General features: G+C 41.6%; 1 protein-coding gene across 1 annotated transcript in view; it reads left to right on the top strand.

Moving 5' to 3' along the window:
- The window catches only part of LOC129406538 (leucine-rich repeat-containing protein 37A3-like), a 97123-nt gene that overhangs the window by 62266 nt on the left and 17489 nt on the right, over positions 1-17368 (top strand). The window contains exons 8-9 of the mRNA XM_055144699.1: positions 15889-15960; positions 16892-16966. Of these exons, the coding sequence (XP_055000674.1) occupies positions 15889-15960; positions 16892-16966 (147 nt within the window). The remainder of the gene's footprint in view (positions 1-15888; positions 15961-16891; positions 16967-17368) is intronic.

Consider the following 17368-nt stretch of genomic DNA (forward strand, 5'->3'; position numbering starts at 1 on the left):
ATTGTACTTACTTTTCTGATTACTCATGTGTAAGAAGCGTGTGGTTTTATACCACTTGGGTGAAAAGTTCCCTCTGATTTCTCTCTGATTTGATGTGACACAAGCAGATCAAAATTCATAGGCTTAAAGGAAATTCTGTACTCAAGCGGAAGGTCCTCCTTTCAGTCTGACTTTGAAAAAGAGTCTTCCCCTGCTTGTGTTTCAGAAATCCAGTTTTATACCTTTCCTGCAGATTAGATGAAGGAAAGGCAGGAAGGCAGCTCGGTGATTCTGCATGGGTATAAACCTGAGTCGATCATCCGGCAGACAGATTAGATGGGGCGGGTGAGGGGTTGGAGTGTGTCTGGGCCGGGGTCACAGTTCCTGCAGGTGCCCACCTGTAGCAGCTCCCCTTCACCTCCTTAATTTACTGACAATGGCAAAAAAGAACCCTGAAGTCCAGTTTAGTAAGGAGCAGGCTTAGAGATTATTGTCACCTCAGTGCCTCTAATGCCACATTTTTACTAAGCATTTTATTATATCAAGCACCGTAAGAACCTCAGTTTTGGTATAGTTTTGTAGGAGACAGCGGGGGCGGGGTGGAATGGCATCATACTTTATAAAAATTAAGACATTCAAGAACATTCACAGAGTGCCATTCCTTCTGAGTGTCAGGCCTATCTTTACAGAAGAATCGAGCAGGGTGTTTGTCACCAAGAACCTTGAACACTGGAAGAAAGAAGACAGATGCTGGTGGGAAAACATGAGAGCCTTACTGCTAGTCCAGACAGCAGGGTAACAAGATAGTGGGGCGACATGGAGATAATGGTGGGTGGTGTACTGAGAACAACTCATGAATGAGGTTGAGGAGACAGCTCAGAGAGCTGGAGCCTGAGCTTTGCATTGCCAGCAGTCACTCCCATTCACACCTCCAAATGTGGTCCCCAAACAATGAGAAGAAAACCCAACAAATTTATAATGGAGAAGGTGACGATTTATTTGAATTGCATATGTTGAAATTTTACTCTCAAATGAGAGAAAAAGGTAATGAAAGAATCATAGATACCTGGAAAGAAATGATCATCCCTGTCATGTGATTTAAATAGAACTAGCTCCTAAGAGTAATTCAGTCACCTCAACAGATTGTCATGGAGTCTGGGGAGATAGTGCACTCTTTAGGTGCTGGAGCCCCAGGGTTAAGCCCCTGCACGACATGGTTCCCCAGCACTCATGGAGTGCCCAAGTATGGCACTACCCACCCCAGCAACAAAAGTGTGGGAGCCCAAATGTGCTGGGGGATGGGCTCCTTTCTTTGGGGCCCAATCTTTCTAAATGACCTAGCTCATTCCTTTCAGGTACAAGTTGCCTGCGTGATCAAAACTCTGTGTCTGGAGCACAAGTACAGTGGGTGCATGACTTGTCTTGCACATGGCTGATCTGGGTTCAAGTCTCAGCACCCACATGCTCTCCCTGAGCACAACCAGGAGTAATCCCTGAGCACCCTGCTATGTGTGGCCGAAAAACAAGGGAAAATAATGTTACATCTCTTTCCAAAGGCAAGGGATGCTGGTCATTCAGTTAGCTCATTTTATTACCTATCTGACAAATGACTGGGTTGATTAGAGTCTGCGTTGATCATAATTTACTCCCTGCATTAAATATATCTGGGGAAAGGTCGAGGTGAGAGCCAGAAGAACTCAGTCAGCTGAGGGCATGCCAGGTGTAACCCAAACCTAAGCACAAACAAAACAAAAAGGCCCAGCTGAGGTGAATTGATAAGGAATTAAAGGAAGCTGAACTCCAAACCTTACTTGCAGGATCTCGGGGAAGATCCCAGCGATTTTTTATTCATGATTTTGCATTGCATTTATTTTGTTAAACAGGATTTTAATAAACTAGATGAAATTTAGGGTCCACAAAACCTTGATTCTTCCTGGGTTCCAGGTAATTATCACTCAGTGAGTTTTTTGAATGAAACATCTATAATATTAATAAACACTGAATGGCGAACACATTATCAGTTGAATGAGTAACAGGTCACCTACAATATGACATAATTATTTGCAAATGTAAATTAATAAATTTTCCATAAATTGCCAAAATATTAGTAAGGTGCCATTGTTTTTGTTTGTTTTTTTTTAGATGCCATTGTTTTTGAAAGGGAGCTAATCACATCTCTTACAGATGAAATCAGGAATGACATATGTTATGGAAATCCAACAGCGTTTGCTAATCCTAAACGTTTAGTATCTTTTTGTTTCCTTTTTGTTTTGGGGCCACACCGCCATGCTCAGGGGTTGTTCCTGGCTCTCCTCTCAGGAATTACATATGGGATGGGGGATCAAACACGGGTCAGCCGTGTGTAAGGCAAACACCCTACCTGCTGTACGATTGCTCCAGCCCCAAGCATCCTTTTTTTCCCTTCTGACTTTCAAGTGTTTCTTCGTTCACCTACACAGGTCTACACTGATGGCTTGTTTAAAAAATTCTTTTAGTCTTTTCATCAGTTCTAAGGTTACAAGTTCCATAATTGTAGCAACTGCAGACTTGACAAAGTAGAAAGGCGATGCCTTACTCAGAGCAGTGGACACTCTGGCTTGTTTGTGGAACATCAGTATTTTGCCAAGACATAAGTACTAAGAGGGAACAAAGGAAACCCAAACCTTGTTCCTACTGACCGCTTGACCCTACTGTGGAGATTGTCAGTGAGGTGGGGAGCTGCACTGTGAAGGCAGACGGAGCTGTGGTCACAGCGAAGCCCTCACGCTCTCCCAGCCACATAGCATAATGGCCTGTCTTTAGATGAGTGTCCACACGAGAGCTTACTCTAAGGCATTGTTATCACTTTGGGGTATGTACTGAAATCCTGGCAGCAGCTTCTTATCGTTCAAAAGCTTCTACCTTAAAGAGGAAGACTGCTGAGGACCTTGGAATGGTTTAGGGGTGACTGGATTCTTTGTAATAATTTGGGAAGTTGAGGAGTTGGTCACATTCAGCAACTACTCTGGTCTCCCAAGTGCGTCTTTTCCTTCCCATCTTTATAAGGGGATATTCTCTGTTTCAACTTAGTAGTGCTGCCAGAGCACTGTAGGGGTCACACCTGAGCACCACCCAGATTTGGTTCAGCTCCCTCATCCAATTATTCTATCTACCACAGAGAAGTGAGATCAACCTGTATGTATCCTCATCTGACTTCACTCAATATGATATCCTCCAGTTCCAACCAGGTTGCAGCAAATTACATGATTTCATCATTTCTTGCAGCTGCATAGTATTTCATTGCATATCTATTCCACATCTTCACAAAACAGTCACCTGTCGTTGGACACCTACGTTGATTCCGTATCTTAGCTATTACACTGAGTGCTGCGATGAATGTGTGTTCATGTGTCCTTTTGAATGTTTTTCTAACCTGGGGTAACATACTCGACAGTGTTTCCACAACCTTTTACTGGTGTTGCTTGCCAGGGATTGGGCCTCTTTTCTTGTGATGTTAACGTCCTCCTGAATGACTGCAGTGCAACTGGAAATCAGTTGCCGGGGATGAGGAATGGCAGAGCTGCAAGACAGACCCCAGAGCTGCCAGGAATCTCATTCAGCCAATGTGGTGACACAGGGGATCGAATTCGAGGCTGCATGCTTGCAGTGAGGGGGTCAAGCCGGAGTCCCCAGATAAGATCTATTTCAAAAGGTCATTGAAAGTAATATTGCCTGGGGCCAGAGAGATAGTACAGTTGGCAGGGCACTTGCCTTGCATATCACTGACCCATGTGTAATCCCCAGCACTGAATGTGCTCCCCAGAGCACCACCAGGGCTGACCCCTTTGTGCACAGCCAGGAGTCAGCCCTGAGCACAGCTGGGTGTGGCCGAGTAACCAAAAGAAAGGGAAGGGAAAGAGATCAGTCTTTTTTATTGTTTTTGGATTATACCCTGCAGTGCTCATGGGGTGCTGGTCTTTGAGGGGGTGTTGAGGGGGGCCATGTAGTGCCTTGAACCTGCCCCACCCCTCCCCTTCAGGCAAGGCATTTACCCCAGCCCTTCTTTCTTTGCTTGTTTGAACCCTATTTTTGTTTTTATTTAGTTATCTATCTATTTATTTATTTACTTTCTGGGTCATACCCAGGAGTGCTCAGAGGTTCCTCCAGGCTCTGCACTCAGGAATCACTCCTGGCGGTGCTGAGGAACCATATGGGATGCTGAGAATCGAACCTGGATTGGCTGCATGCAAGGCAAACCTGCTGTGCTGTTGTTCCAGCCCCTTCGTTTATTTTAAAATAGGATTCTCCAATAATGTCCAAAAGACCTAGGCACCAATTATGGTGGTGCTCACGGATCTGATGATACCAGGAGTCAAACTCAGCACCTCACAAATGCCAGACATCTGCTCTGCCACTTTGAGCGAACTCCTCAACTCAGTCATGGTCTCTAAGACTGATAGAAACTGTTGCTCCTTTATTTATGGGGCTGGGGATAGACCCTCAGACTTTATATCTGCAAGACAAGTGTTTTACTTCTGAGCCTTACTTCTTAGTTCTTTTGCCACAGTTTATTCCATAAAGCATAAAAATAAGTTCATGAATGTATAAGAGGCAATGGATGAACTAGGCATGCACATACATTTATCTATAAAATGCAGAATGAAGTCAGCCAGAGAAAGAACTGACATGCAGAGCAGGTGTTCAGGTGCCCTTTCCATTTTTTGACTGAATACTCACTTCTTTTGTATAGACATGTTTTCATTTTTTGTGGGCACATACCCAGGTATTAAATTGCTGAGTCTTTGGTAACTATGGCTAACTTTTTTGAGGAACCTTCAAGCTTTCCTGCAGTGCCTCTTTTTATATTTTCACCAGCAGTGCATAAGGATTTCAATTTCTCCATCACCCCGGTTGCACTTACTATCTGTTTTTAGCCATCTTACTGAGTATAAAGTAGTATCTAATTGTTACTTGGATATGTGTTTTGATAATGGCAAGATATTAACTATCTTCTATTTTAAAAAAAATTTTAGTGACTCACCGTGGGATATAGTTACAGACTTACAAACTTTTGTGCTTACGTTTCAGTCATACAATGATCGAGTAACCATCCCTTCACCAATGCCTATTCTCCACCACCGATGATCTCAGTATCTCTCCCACCACTCCCACCCCATCCCCACTACGCCGCCCCATCTCTGTGACAGGGCATTCCCTTTTGCTCTCTCTCTCCTTATGAGTGTTGTGACTCTCAATAGAGGTATTGAATTGCTATCATTTGGTTTGAGGTCTACTTTTAGCACGCATCTCCTATCCCGAGCGGGCCCTCCAAGCACCCCATAGTTGGTGTTCCCTTTTCTATCTGAGCTGCCTTTCCCCCCCTACATGTGAGGCCAGCTTCCAAGCCATGGAACAGTCCTCATGGTATTTATCTCTACTATTCTTGGGTGTAAGTCTCCCATTCTGTTTCTATATATTTCACAAATGAGTGCAATCTTTCTGTGTCTGTTCCTTTCTTTCTGACTCATTTCACTTAGCATGATGCTCTCCATGTAGATCCACATACATGCAAATTGTATGACTTTATCCTTTCTAACAGCTGCATACTATTCCATTGTGTAGATGTACAAAATTTTGTTAACCAGTCATCTGTTCTTGGGCACTTGGGTTTTTTCCAAATTCTGGCTATTGTAAACAGTGCTGCAATGAACATACAAGTGTAGATGTCATTTCTTCTATGCTTTTTGTATCTCCGTGATATATTCCCAGAAGTGGTATTGTTGGATCAAATGGGAGCTCAATTTCTACTTTTTGAGGATCATCCTTAGTGTTTTCCAAAAGGGTTGGGCCAGTCGGCATTCTCACCAGCAGTGAAGAAGAGTCCCTTTCTTGCCACACCTGCGCCAACACCGGTTGCTTTTGTTCTTTTGGACGTGGGCAAGTCTCTGTGGTGTGAGATGATATCTCATTGTTGTTTTAATCTGCATCTCCCTGATGATTAATAATAAAGAGCATTTTTTCATGTGCCCTTTGGCCCTTCGGATTTCTTCTTTGAGAAAGTTTCTGTTCATTTCTTCACCCCATTTTCTTATGGGGTTGGGTGTTTTCTTGTAGAGTCCAACAAGTACCTTGAATATCCTTGATATCAATTCCTTATCAGATGGGCATTGGGTGAATATCCTTTCTCACTCTGTAGATTGTCTTTGTATTCTGGTCACTGTATGTTTTGAGGTGTAGAAGCTTCTTAGTTTAAGATAGTTCCATTTGTTTATGTCCGTTTCCACTTGCTTGGTCAGTGGGGTGTCATCTTTGAAGATACCTTTAGCTACAATGTCATGGAGGGTTTTGCCAACCTTGTCTTCAATGTACCTAATGAATTCTGGTCTGATGTTGAGGTCTTTAATCCATTTTGATCTGACTTTTGTGGCTGGTGTTAGGTAGATGTCTGAGCCCAATGTTTTGCACATTGCTGTCCAGTTTTGCCAGCATTATTTGTTAAAGAGGCTTTCCTTGCTCCACTTCACATTTCTTGTTCCCTTATTAAAGGTTAAATGATCGTATATTTGAGGGTGTGCATCAGGATATTTGACCCTATTCCATTGATCTGCAGCTCTGCCTTTGTTCCAGTACCATGCTGTTTTAGTTATAACTGCATTGTAGTAGAGTTTGAGGTTGGGGGAGGTGATGCCTCCCATCTTCTTTTTCCTAAGAATTACTGTAGCTATTTTAGGGGATTTATTGTTTCATATGAATTTCAGGAGTGTGTGTGATCCATTTCTTTGAAGAATTTCATAGGTATTCTTATGAGGATCTCATTGAATGTGTACAGGGCTTTGGGCGAGTATTCCCATTTTGACAATGTTAATTCTCCCAATCCATGAGCAGGGGATATGTGTCCATTTACTCGTGTCTTCTTTCATTTCATGAAGTAGCGTTTTGTAATTTTCTTTGTACAGGTCCCTTACCTCCTAAGTTAAGCTGATTCTGAGGTACTTGATTTTCTAAGGTATGACTGTAAACGGGATTGCTATTTTTATGCCACTTTCCTCTCTCTCATTGTTCGCATAGCCTGCAACTTTACTATACAAGTCAATAGTTTCTAGGAGTTTCTTGGTAGAGGCTTTAGGTTTCTCTAAATATAGTATCATATCATCTGCAAATAGTGAGAGCTTGATTTCTTCCTTTCCTATCTGGATGCCCTTAATATCTTTTTCTTGCCTAATCGCTATTGCAAGTACTTTCAGTACTATATTGAACAGAAATGTTGAGAGTGGGCATCCTTGTCTTGTCCCTGACCTTAGGGGGAAGGCTCTTAGCTTTTCCCCATTGAAGATAATGCTTGCCATTGGCTTGTGGTAGATAGCTTTGACTATATTGAGGAAGGTTTTTTAAAAACCCATTTTGGTGAGAGTTTTCATCATAAACGGGTGCTGGATCTTGTCATATGCTTTCTCTGCATCTATTGATATGCTCATATGGTTTTATCTTTTCTTTTGTTAATATGATGAATTATGTTGATTGATTTTTGTGTGAAACAACCCTTGCATCACCAGGATGAATCCCACTTGGTCGTGGCCTATGATCTTTTTGATAATTTGTTGGATTCTATTTGCTAATATTTTGTTGAAGAAGACATAGAAGAGAGAGGGCTAACAGATCTATACAGGGCATTCCATCCCCAAAAGAAAGGATACCCATTCTTTTCCAGTGCACATGGAACATTCTCCAAAATAGACCACGTGCTGGGCCACAAAACTTACCTCAATAGAATCAGGAAGGTAAAAATTGTATCAAATATCTTTTCAGACCATGATGCAATGAAGATAGAAGTCAATCACACACAGATGCGGAGAACTAAATCAAACACCTGGAAATTAAATAATTCAGTGTTGAACAACAAGTGGGTCAGGAAGGAAATCAAAGAAGAAATCAAAAGATAACTGGAAACAAATGATAATGAAGACACGAGTTACCAGAACCTATGGGATGCAGCGAAAGCCATATTAAGGGGAAAATTTATAGCGCTGTATGCATTTCTCAGGAAAGAAGAAAAGGCCTACATAAATAATTGACTTCACACCTCAAGATCTTAGAAAAGGACCAGTAAAAAGATCCCAAAACAGGCAGAAGGAAAAAAATAGCAAAACTTAGAGCAGAGGGGCTGGAGTGATAGCACAGCAGGTAGGGTGTTTGCCTTGCACGCGGCTGACCCAGGTCCTATTCCCAGCATCCCATATGGTCCCCTGAGCACCGCCAGGGGTGATTCCTGAGTGCAGAGCCAGGAGTAACCACTGTGCATTGCCAGGTGTGACCCAAAAAGCGAAAAAAAAAAAGTTAGAGCAGAAATTAACCACATGGAAACCCAAAAAACAATTCAAAAGATAATGAAACCAAGAGCTGGTTCTTTGAGAAAATAAAGAAGATTGACAAACCACTAGCAAGACTCACAAAGAGAGAGAGAGAGAGAGAGAGAGAGAGAGAGAGAGAGAGAGAGAGAGAGAGAGAGACCCAAATAAACTGAATCAGAAATGAAAACGAGGATATCAAAACAGAAACCAAAGAAATTCAAGAGATCATCAGAGACTACTTTGAAAGGCTATATGCCATGAAATATGAGGACTTTGAAGAAATGAACAAATTCCTGAATTCCTGTATTCTCCCAAGACTGAACCAAGAAGATGTGGAATACCTGAATAGACCTATCACTATCAAGAAAATTGAAACTGTAATCAAAAGTCTTCCCCCAAACAAAAGTTCAGGTCCAGATGGATTCACTAGCAAATTATTTCAAACCTTTAAAGAGGGCCTACTGTCAGTTCTTTTCAAGATTTCCCAGGAAATTGGAGAAACAGACATTCTCCCAAACAGTTTCTATGAGACCCATATTTCCCTAATACCAAAAACAAAGACACCACAAAAAAAGAAAACTACAGGCCAATATCCCTGGTGAATATGGAGATACATTAACTATCTCCTCACGCTTATTATAGATATTTTAAAATCCTCTTTGGGAGCTGAGTGATAGTACAGCGGGTAGGGCGCTTGCCTTGCATGTGGACAATCTTTTTGTCCTCAGTACCACAGATGGTCCTTTAGCGCCTCCAGGAGAGACCCTTGAACAGAGCCTGGAATAAGCCCTGAACACTGCTGGATGTATCCATGAGCTCCAAAATAATAATAATAATGATGATGATGATGATGATGATGATAATGATGATGATGATGATAATATTAAAGCTGAGATTTGTACAAAGATGATACTAAAAACACAGCTCAGTTTGATGAATGCTATCAGTAATAGGGTTCTGGTCAGGATGCGTCTTTCCATTTATTTCCATCTTTAATGTCTCCCAGGTATTTTTAAATTTACGTGTGGTTTTGGGGGTTTGGGGACCACACCCAGCAGCACGCAGGGCCATTCCTGGCTCTCTGTACTCAGGAGTGTCCCTTGGTGGGAACCATCTGGGTGTGGGGGATTCAACCCTGGGTCAGTGGATGCAAGACAAGCACCTTAACCCCTGTATGCTCTCTCCAGTCCTTTATCCTTTAAAAAAATTATTTTTAATCCCTGTGAATTACAAAGTTACAAAGATATTTGTGATTGAGGTGCAGGCATACATTGTTCTAACACTAACCCCTTCACCAGAGTCCACTACTTTCCACCCGTCTCCCCGCCTCCCCCCTTCCCCCCCCCCCGCCCCCTTTGCCCCTGTAGCAGGCGCTTTGTCCAGCCATCTCATTGTCCTACTGTTCTCCCTAACTTATCTCCCACCCCCATCTCTGCCCCAGTGGCAAGTTTCCTACTGAAGACCAGTTCAGCTGTTTGTTTCTGTTGCCATTGGGCATTTGAGGTTCCCCTACAAAGTTTGAGAGAGATGGTTCTGAGTCTGTTCCTCTCCCTCTGACTGATTTCACTCAACACAATACTCTCCAGATCTATCCACATTGCAGCAAATTGCATGACTCTATCTCCTCTTATAACTGGGTAATATTCCATTATGTGTATATATACCATACTTTCTTTATCTAGTCATCTGTTTGTGGGAATTTGGGCTGTTGCCATATTTTGGCTGTTGTATATATTGCTGCAATGAACCTAGGAGTGCAGATGCCTTTTATGCACTGTGCTTTTGGGCCCTTAGGATATATTCACAAGAGTGGAATTTCTGGATCATATGGAAGTTTAATTCCTAGTTTTTTTGAGGAATGTCCATATTGTCTTCCTAAAAGGTTGGATCAGTTAGCATTCTCACCAGCAGTGAATGAGAGGCCCTGTTCCCCCAAATCCTTGTCAACACTAGTTCTTGTTGTTCTTTTTGATGAGTACCAGTCTCTGTTGCATGTGGCCGACCTGGCTTTGATTTCTCCACCTCTCTCGTAGAGCCTGGCAAGCTACCGAGAATATCTCACCCGCACGGCAGAGCCTGGCAAGCTATCCGTAACATATTCGATATGCCAAAAACAGTAACAAGTCTCACAATGGAGACATTACTGGTGCCTGCTTGAGCAAATCGATGAGCAAGGGGATGACAGTGATACAGTGATACCAGTCTCTGTGGTATTAGATGATAACTCACTGTTGTTTTGATCTTCATTTCTCTGATGATTAGTGATATAAAACATTTTTTGCCATATGCATTTTGGTCATTTGTATCTCCTTTGGGCTTGGAGTTGGGCCATATTAGGTGATGTTTGGGCTTATTCCCAGTTCTGCACTTAGTAATCACTCTTGATGCTGCTCGGGGGACCATATGGGATGCTGGGGATTGAACCCAGGTTTGCTGCATCCAAGCAAGCACCTTACCCACTATGCTGTCTCTAGGTCCTTGGCCATTTGTATTCTTCTTTGAAAAAGTTCCTGTTCATCTCTTCTCCTGTTTCTCATATTTTGTGTCATTATATATGAAACCTTTTAAATTTATTTTTTAATTATTTTGTTTATTGGGCCACACTTGGTGATACTCAGGACTTCCTCCTGGCTTTGCACTCAAGTGTTGAAGTGTTGGGGAGACCATATGGGAGACCAGGGATCACACCCAGATCCATACCCGCTGTACTATATCTCTGAGCCGTATATCTGAAACTTTAAAAAATTTAATCTTTAATTACTTCTAGCTAGTGTCTAGAAATATGACCAATTTAGGCATACTGCTCCTGTATCTTAAAACCTGGTGGAATTTGTTTATTAATGATAGTAGTCTTTTTTTCTATAGTCACATAGACGTTGTGTCTCATGGTCCAGTTCCCCAGCAATTTGTCAGAGCATTTTGAAGTCTCTCTGGATCTCTCATTCCTCAGCTTCACCTTTGAAGTCTTTTGGTTGGGCTGACTTTTGTGCCCTAGCTTTTATCCATTGCCTCTTAAAGAGCAGCCATGTTGAAATACTTACCTATGACTGTTTTCCAAAAATTCCCTGTAGGGAGAGGCTTTTAGCTATGTATAGCTTCTCCATCAGGAGGTGCTCAAGGGTTGCTCCTGGATCCTAAAACATGACTCACTCTGGCAGTGCTCACGGGACCAGCTATGGGATGAAATATTTTTAAAAATAGGCAAATGGAAAAATAGGGATGGAATCTGGCTTGGTTGTGTACAAGGCAAGTGCCTCAACACCTTGTAAAATAGTGCCTCAGTCCAAAGACAAGCCTTTCTCATGGAAATTCACCAGAGAAGTAAAATTCTGACAGTTCTTTGAGAATGCAGCTTTGAAGGGACCCCAGCTGCATTCTGCTCCCACTGATCCTGGGGGAAGTGGATGCTTTTTAAGCTCCCCTCAGAATGGAGAGTAAATGTCTGAAAAGTTAAAGCAATATCCATCTTACTATTCTTACAGGAATTTGTCTTTTTTCTCAACTGAATGTTCCTGGGTTTTTGGTATAAACCCACTTACTAAAATTCAAGAATTCTGAAAATACGATTCTATCAAATATTCCAGTTGTTAATTTTGTGAAAGAGGAAATGAAGTTTTAGATTCTATCCTTTTCACTGATTCACCAATAGCCCGGTTTCAATTCTCTAAAGTCTTGATGACTATAGCTAATTAAATATTTACTCATGGAAGATCATTAGAAGAAGGAAATAGAGAGTTTTTGTTTGGGAGTGCTACACCAGGTCATGCTTTGGGGGATACACCTCCCGTGCTCAGGGGTCGCCAATAGGTGGGGATCTGCGGCTCATGTAGTTCTGGGGATGGTACCTGGGCAAAACCTGCATGCAGCCATATAAGCTGTCTCTTCAGTCTCCAAATGTAATTGTTATATTCTCTCCAAGATGGGAAGATAAAGCATGTAAAGGTTTTTGCTCTGTGCTCTGGGATCACTCCTGGCAGGGCTCAAGGGACCATATGGGGTGCTGGGAATAAAAATCTCCAGACGTGACTCCAGTCGCCAGCTAAAGTTTTCGGTATGGGCAGCTCCTCGCAGAATGTCTGCAGCCTAAGAACTAAGCCACGGCCCCATGTCCGCCCAGGAGGGGAAAGGTATTTCTCTCGCCTCTTCCTTGCCGGGGGCGAAGGGCACGGTGACCAACATATTATGACGACCACAGATGGGGTTTACAAGCTTGCAATGATCCAATATCTGGAAGAAATCTCCCTGGACTTAGTTGCTAAAGTACAGCAATCCAAAACCACGCTGCCGCAGACCTCATATCTCTTCAAAACAGGTCTGTCTCTAGTGGGGTACTCCTAACAATAATAGTGAGGTTTGTGTTGAAATATTGAATGTAACCAAAGTAAATAGAAAGTAAAGTGAAATTTATATCAGTTTCAAGGTGGGGGGGTGAGGGGGGGCAGGATGGGAGGTGTACTATGTTTTTTTTTTTTTTGTGGTGAGATATGGGCACTGGTGAAGGGATGGTTGTTTCAGCATTGTATAACTGAGACTTAAGCCTGAAAGCATTGTAATTTTCCACATGGTGATTCAATAAAATAAAATTCTTAAAGAAAAAAAAATTGCAGAGCAAACACTGCCCATTGTACAGTCACTTGGACTCCCAGGAAGGTGGTTTGAAAGGGTATTTCTGCATTGAGTGCCCTGAGAAAATTAAGCTTACACAATCTTTTAAACCCCTTCTCATCATTCAACAGGTTAAACAGGCTTTTGAGTCTGAACTGAATTTAAATCCCAGCTCTGCTTTTTACCAGCTTGATGGCTAGAACAAGTTATATATAACTGCTCTGTGGCTCAGTTTCCTCATTTGTAAAGCAGACTAACAATATCTATCAGTAAAGTTATTGTGACAATTAAATGTGAAGTGCTGATCACAGATACCAGGCATCTGGCAATAGATATTAGCTTTGTCTTTATATATATATGTGTATGTATATACACATATATATTCTAATATACATGTGTATATATATTAGGGTATGCTAATGTGTATATATATTAGGGTATGCTAATGCTAATGTTTCTTGAATTGAGTTTACTGAAAATTTCTTTGTTTTTTTCCCCTCCTGTGTATTTGTCTGCTTGTTTTAAAAAGTTTGCCTATTTTTAAAAAGAAAATTCAATCTAGCATCTTGGAACAAAACTTTTTGTCAAAAATGAACTGCTTCTGGGACTGAAGTGATAATATAGCAGGAAAGGTGCTTGCTTTGCAGGCGGCTGACCCAGGTTCATGCTTGGCATTCCATATGGTCCCCTAAGCACCATCAGGAGTAATCCCTGAGCATTCCTGGGTGTGGCCCACAAACCAAAGAAAGAAAAGAGAGAGGAACTGAGGGAGGGAGGGAAGGAACTGGTTCATTTTACCAATATATCCATAATGTTCACACAGAAGAGCCTGGCAAGCTCCCCGTGACTTATTCGATATGCCAAAAACAGTAAAAACAAGTCTCACAATGGAGACGTTACTGGTGCCTGCTCGAGCACATCAGTGAACAATGGGACGACAGTGCTACAGTGCTATCCATAATGTTATTTCTGAAGTATCTAGTAACTACCCAATATTGTCAGACCAGTGACAGTCAAGGTGACCCTGGCATTCAAGAAGCTGAAAGTCCAGGAGACTGACAGGTGACCCAGTGATCACATACAGTGTGACAAAGGTCAGGGCACAAAGATCTCTGTGAGAATGACTGGCAAGAGGACTGCTTCCACCAGATCCTCTTAGAAAACCTCCCTAACCCAAGCGCCGCAATGCTCAAGGCTGCTCCCTACGTGCTCAGGCCGAACCTCACATACGAGCAAAAATATTCCTGGACTGTGCAGCGGCAAAAGTGGCAGCACAACACGTCATAAAACACTCCCTACCCATTCTCCATAATTACCACACCACATTTGATGGGGTTCAGTTTGTAGGCAATAAATCATAGAGGGAAATATGTATATATGCATACATATATATTTTCAGGGGTGTAATGATAGCACAGTGGGTAGGGCATTTGCCTTGCATGCGGTCAACCCAGGTTCAATTCCTCCACCTCTCTAGAAGAGCCTGGCAAGCTACCGAGAGTATCTCACCCGCATGGCAAAGGCTGGCAAGCTACCCTTGGCGTATTTGATATGTCAAAAACCAGTAACAATAAGTCTCACAATGGAGGCGTTACTGGTGCCTGCTCGAGCAAATTGATGAGCAACAAGATGACAGTGATACAGTTATACATATTTTCAGATATGTATACCAAAGCTCACACCACCCAAACTTCAACAACTTGTTAGTGATATCCTATAGAATGTCTTTTTTTTTAAATTTTTTATTGTGGAAAGTTACAAAGTTACAAATTTTTCAGGTTTAAATCTCAGTTATACAATGCTCGAATACCCATCCCTTCACCAGTGCTCATATTCCACCACCAAGAATCCCAGTATACCTCCACCCCGCCCCCTTACACCCCAAACTCCCCCACGCCCCTAGCCTCCCCACTCTAAGCCCCCCCCCCCGGCCTGTGTAACTAATAAATTTCACTTTACTTTCAATATAGAATGTCTTAATGGTTCCTGCCAAAATAGAACAATCTTCACAGTCTTTCTTATGTGAACACTTTTTTTGTAAGCCTGTTCAGCAGTTCTTCATAACAGACAATATGAAATATATTACTTCATTTGTGTTTTGTGACAGGGATTGGGGTTGGGATGGAAACATCCCGAATTTGGTGGAGGGAAGGTGTAATGGTGGTGGGATTGGTGTTTGAATATTGAGTGTAATCAAACATTGTGGACTAACTTGTAAAGTTAAAAAAAATTTGAAAAAGTAATATGGAGTTTATGCCCTATATAAAATTTAAAAAAAGAAGAAAAATAATATTTGCTGCAGAGCAAGGACTTCCTGCAGACATCATCACTCTCTGGGTTTTCTTTCATCTTTGGGGGTGGTAGGGAGACACACCCAGTGGTGTCCAGGGCTTACTCCTGACTCTGTGCTCAGGGATCACTCCTGGTTTATTGTGGGGCCTATATAAGGTGCCAGGAATGGAACACAACTGGGCTGCATGCAAGGCAAGTACCCCACATGCTGTATTATTTGGCCTCTCTTCCTAGGGTTTTCAACTTGGAAAAATTTGTTAGCATATTTTTAATTTGTTCTACATTTGTGTTTCTCTCCACCCTCCCACCCTCTTCCCCCTTCACTTTATCATCTAGAGACTTGAGTGTTCCCCAAAGGGAGAATGTTTGGGGCTGGAGCAATAGCACAGCAGGTAGGGCATTTGCCTTGCACGCGGCCAACCTGGATTCAATTCCCAGTATCCCATATGGTCCCCAAGCACCACCAGGAGTAATTCCTGAGTGCATGAGCCAGGGATAACCCCATGCATTGCCGGGTGTGACCCAAAAAGCAAAAAAAAAATGGTTTATGGATTCTAAGCATGATTATAGATGACAGAAAATAATGTTTTTTCACCTTCTAGTTCCATGCTAATAAAATAAATATAAACTTTAATGCTAGTTGCTGATTATGTCTATAATTTTAATTTTATTGTATATTTTTTAGAATTCTCAGTCATAATCCTCTAACAACTATTGAAGATTCATATCTTTTTAAATTGCCAGCATTAAAATATCTGTAAGTATTATAATAGTTTTGTAGCTCATATGGTTTCTGCTATAATTTGCGGTCTTTATTTTTCTCCATTTTTGCCAAAGATTGTGTTTTGCATTGAATTTAAAAGTTATAATTTGAATTTTAACACTGGATTGTTGAATTGAGATTCATTGTCAAAGGAAAAGATTAAGAAAGAATGTACATGGGTAACAGCCAACAGAGGAAAAGAGCAATGTTGAGTACATATGGATAAGAAATATACATGTAGAAGTATTATTTATTCCAGAAAGTAATGAGTAATAATGTAAACATTACTTAAAAAAAGAAAGTAAAGAGGACCAGATAGGTGAGTGGTTGGAGCCCATGCACTGCATGCCAGAGGCCTGGATTCGACCTCTGGCGCCATACATGTTTCTCAGAGCTCAATTCTGAGTAACCCACAAGTACAGCACCTAGCATATCTCCCAAGTACTGCCAGATGTGGGCAAAATCCAAGGCCACTCCCAGATCACATGAAAAAAAAATTAAAAGAAGTAGATGAAATTTAGAATGATAAGTCAGACAAGAGGGAGGGAAGGAAGGAAGGAAGGAAGGAAGGAAGGAAGGAAGGAAGGAAGGAAGGAAGGAAGGAAGGAAGGAAGGAAGGAAGGAAGGAAGGAAGGAAGGAAGGAAGGAAGGAAGGAAGGAAGGAAGGAAGGAAGGAAGGAAGGAAGGAAGGAAGGAAGGAAGGAAGGAAGGAAGGAAATTTATTTAGTCTACCAAATTGTCATTAATTTGATGATAGAGAAATCTCTTATTTCTGTAAGAGCTCTCTGGAATTATGGTCTAGAGTAAACAGTTGACCTGGCTTTACAGCGAAGCCAGAATCAAATATATGCTTCATTAATCTCATCTACTTAACTCTAAAGCTTCTGCATTTGGATTCACATCATGCTTGTGTTTTCTCCCTCAGAGACATGGGAGCAACATCAGTGTTGCTTGGACCAGTCCAAAACATCCTCATGATGACTCTTGAATTAGAAAAACTGTAAGTTGATTTTTCTGACATTTATTTTCACTTAGGTTTTTAAGGCTTTTTATTTTTGTTTCTCAATCTTGGAGAGCCTGGCAAGCAACTGAGTGTATCCTGCCCACAAGGCAGAGCCTGGCGTATTCGATATGCCAAAAACAGTAACATGTCTCACAATGGACACGTAACTAGTTCCCGCTCGAGCAAATCAATGAACAACGGGATGACAGTGCTACAGTGCCACAGATTTCTTTAAATGTTGGAGTACTGCTACTTATTCATCCATTGATTAGGCTAATTGAATTTGACATGCACTCCACAATACATTTTTTTATTCAGAATGTTAATTTAATTTAATTAAAAAATTTTAAATTGAATCATTGTGAGATACAGTTACAAAGCTTTCATGTTTGAGTTTCA

This window comes from Sorex araneus, chromosome 7 (genome assembly GCF_027595985.1).
Source record: "Sorex araneus isolate mSorAra2 chromosome 7, mSorAra2.pri, whole genome shotgun sequence".
Taxonomy (NCBI): domain Eukaryota; kingdom Metazoa; phylum Chordata; class Mammalia; order Eulipotyphla; family Soricidae; genus Sorex; species Sorex araneus.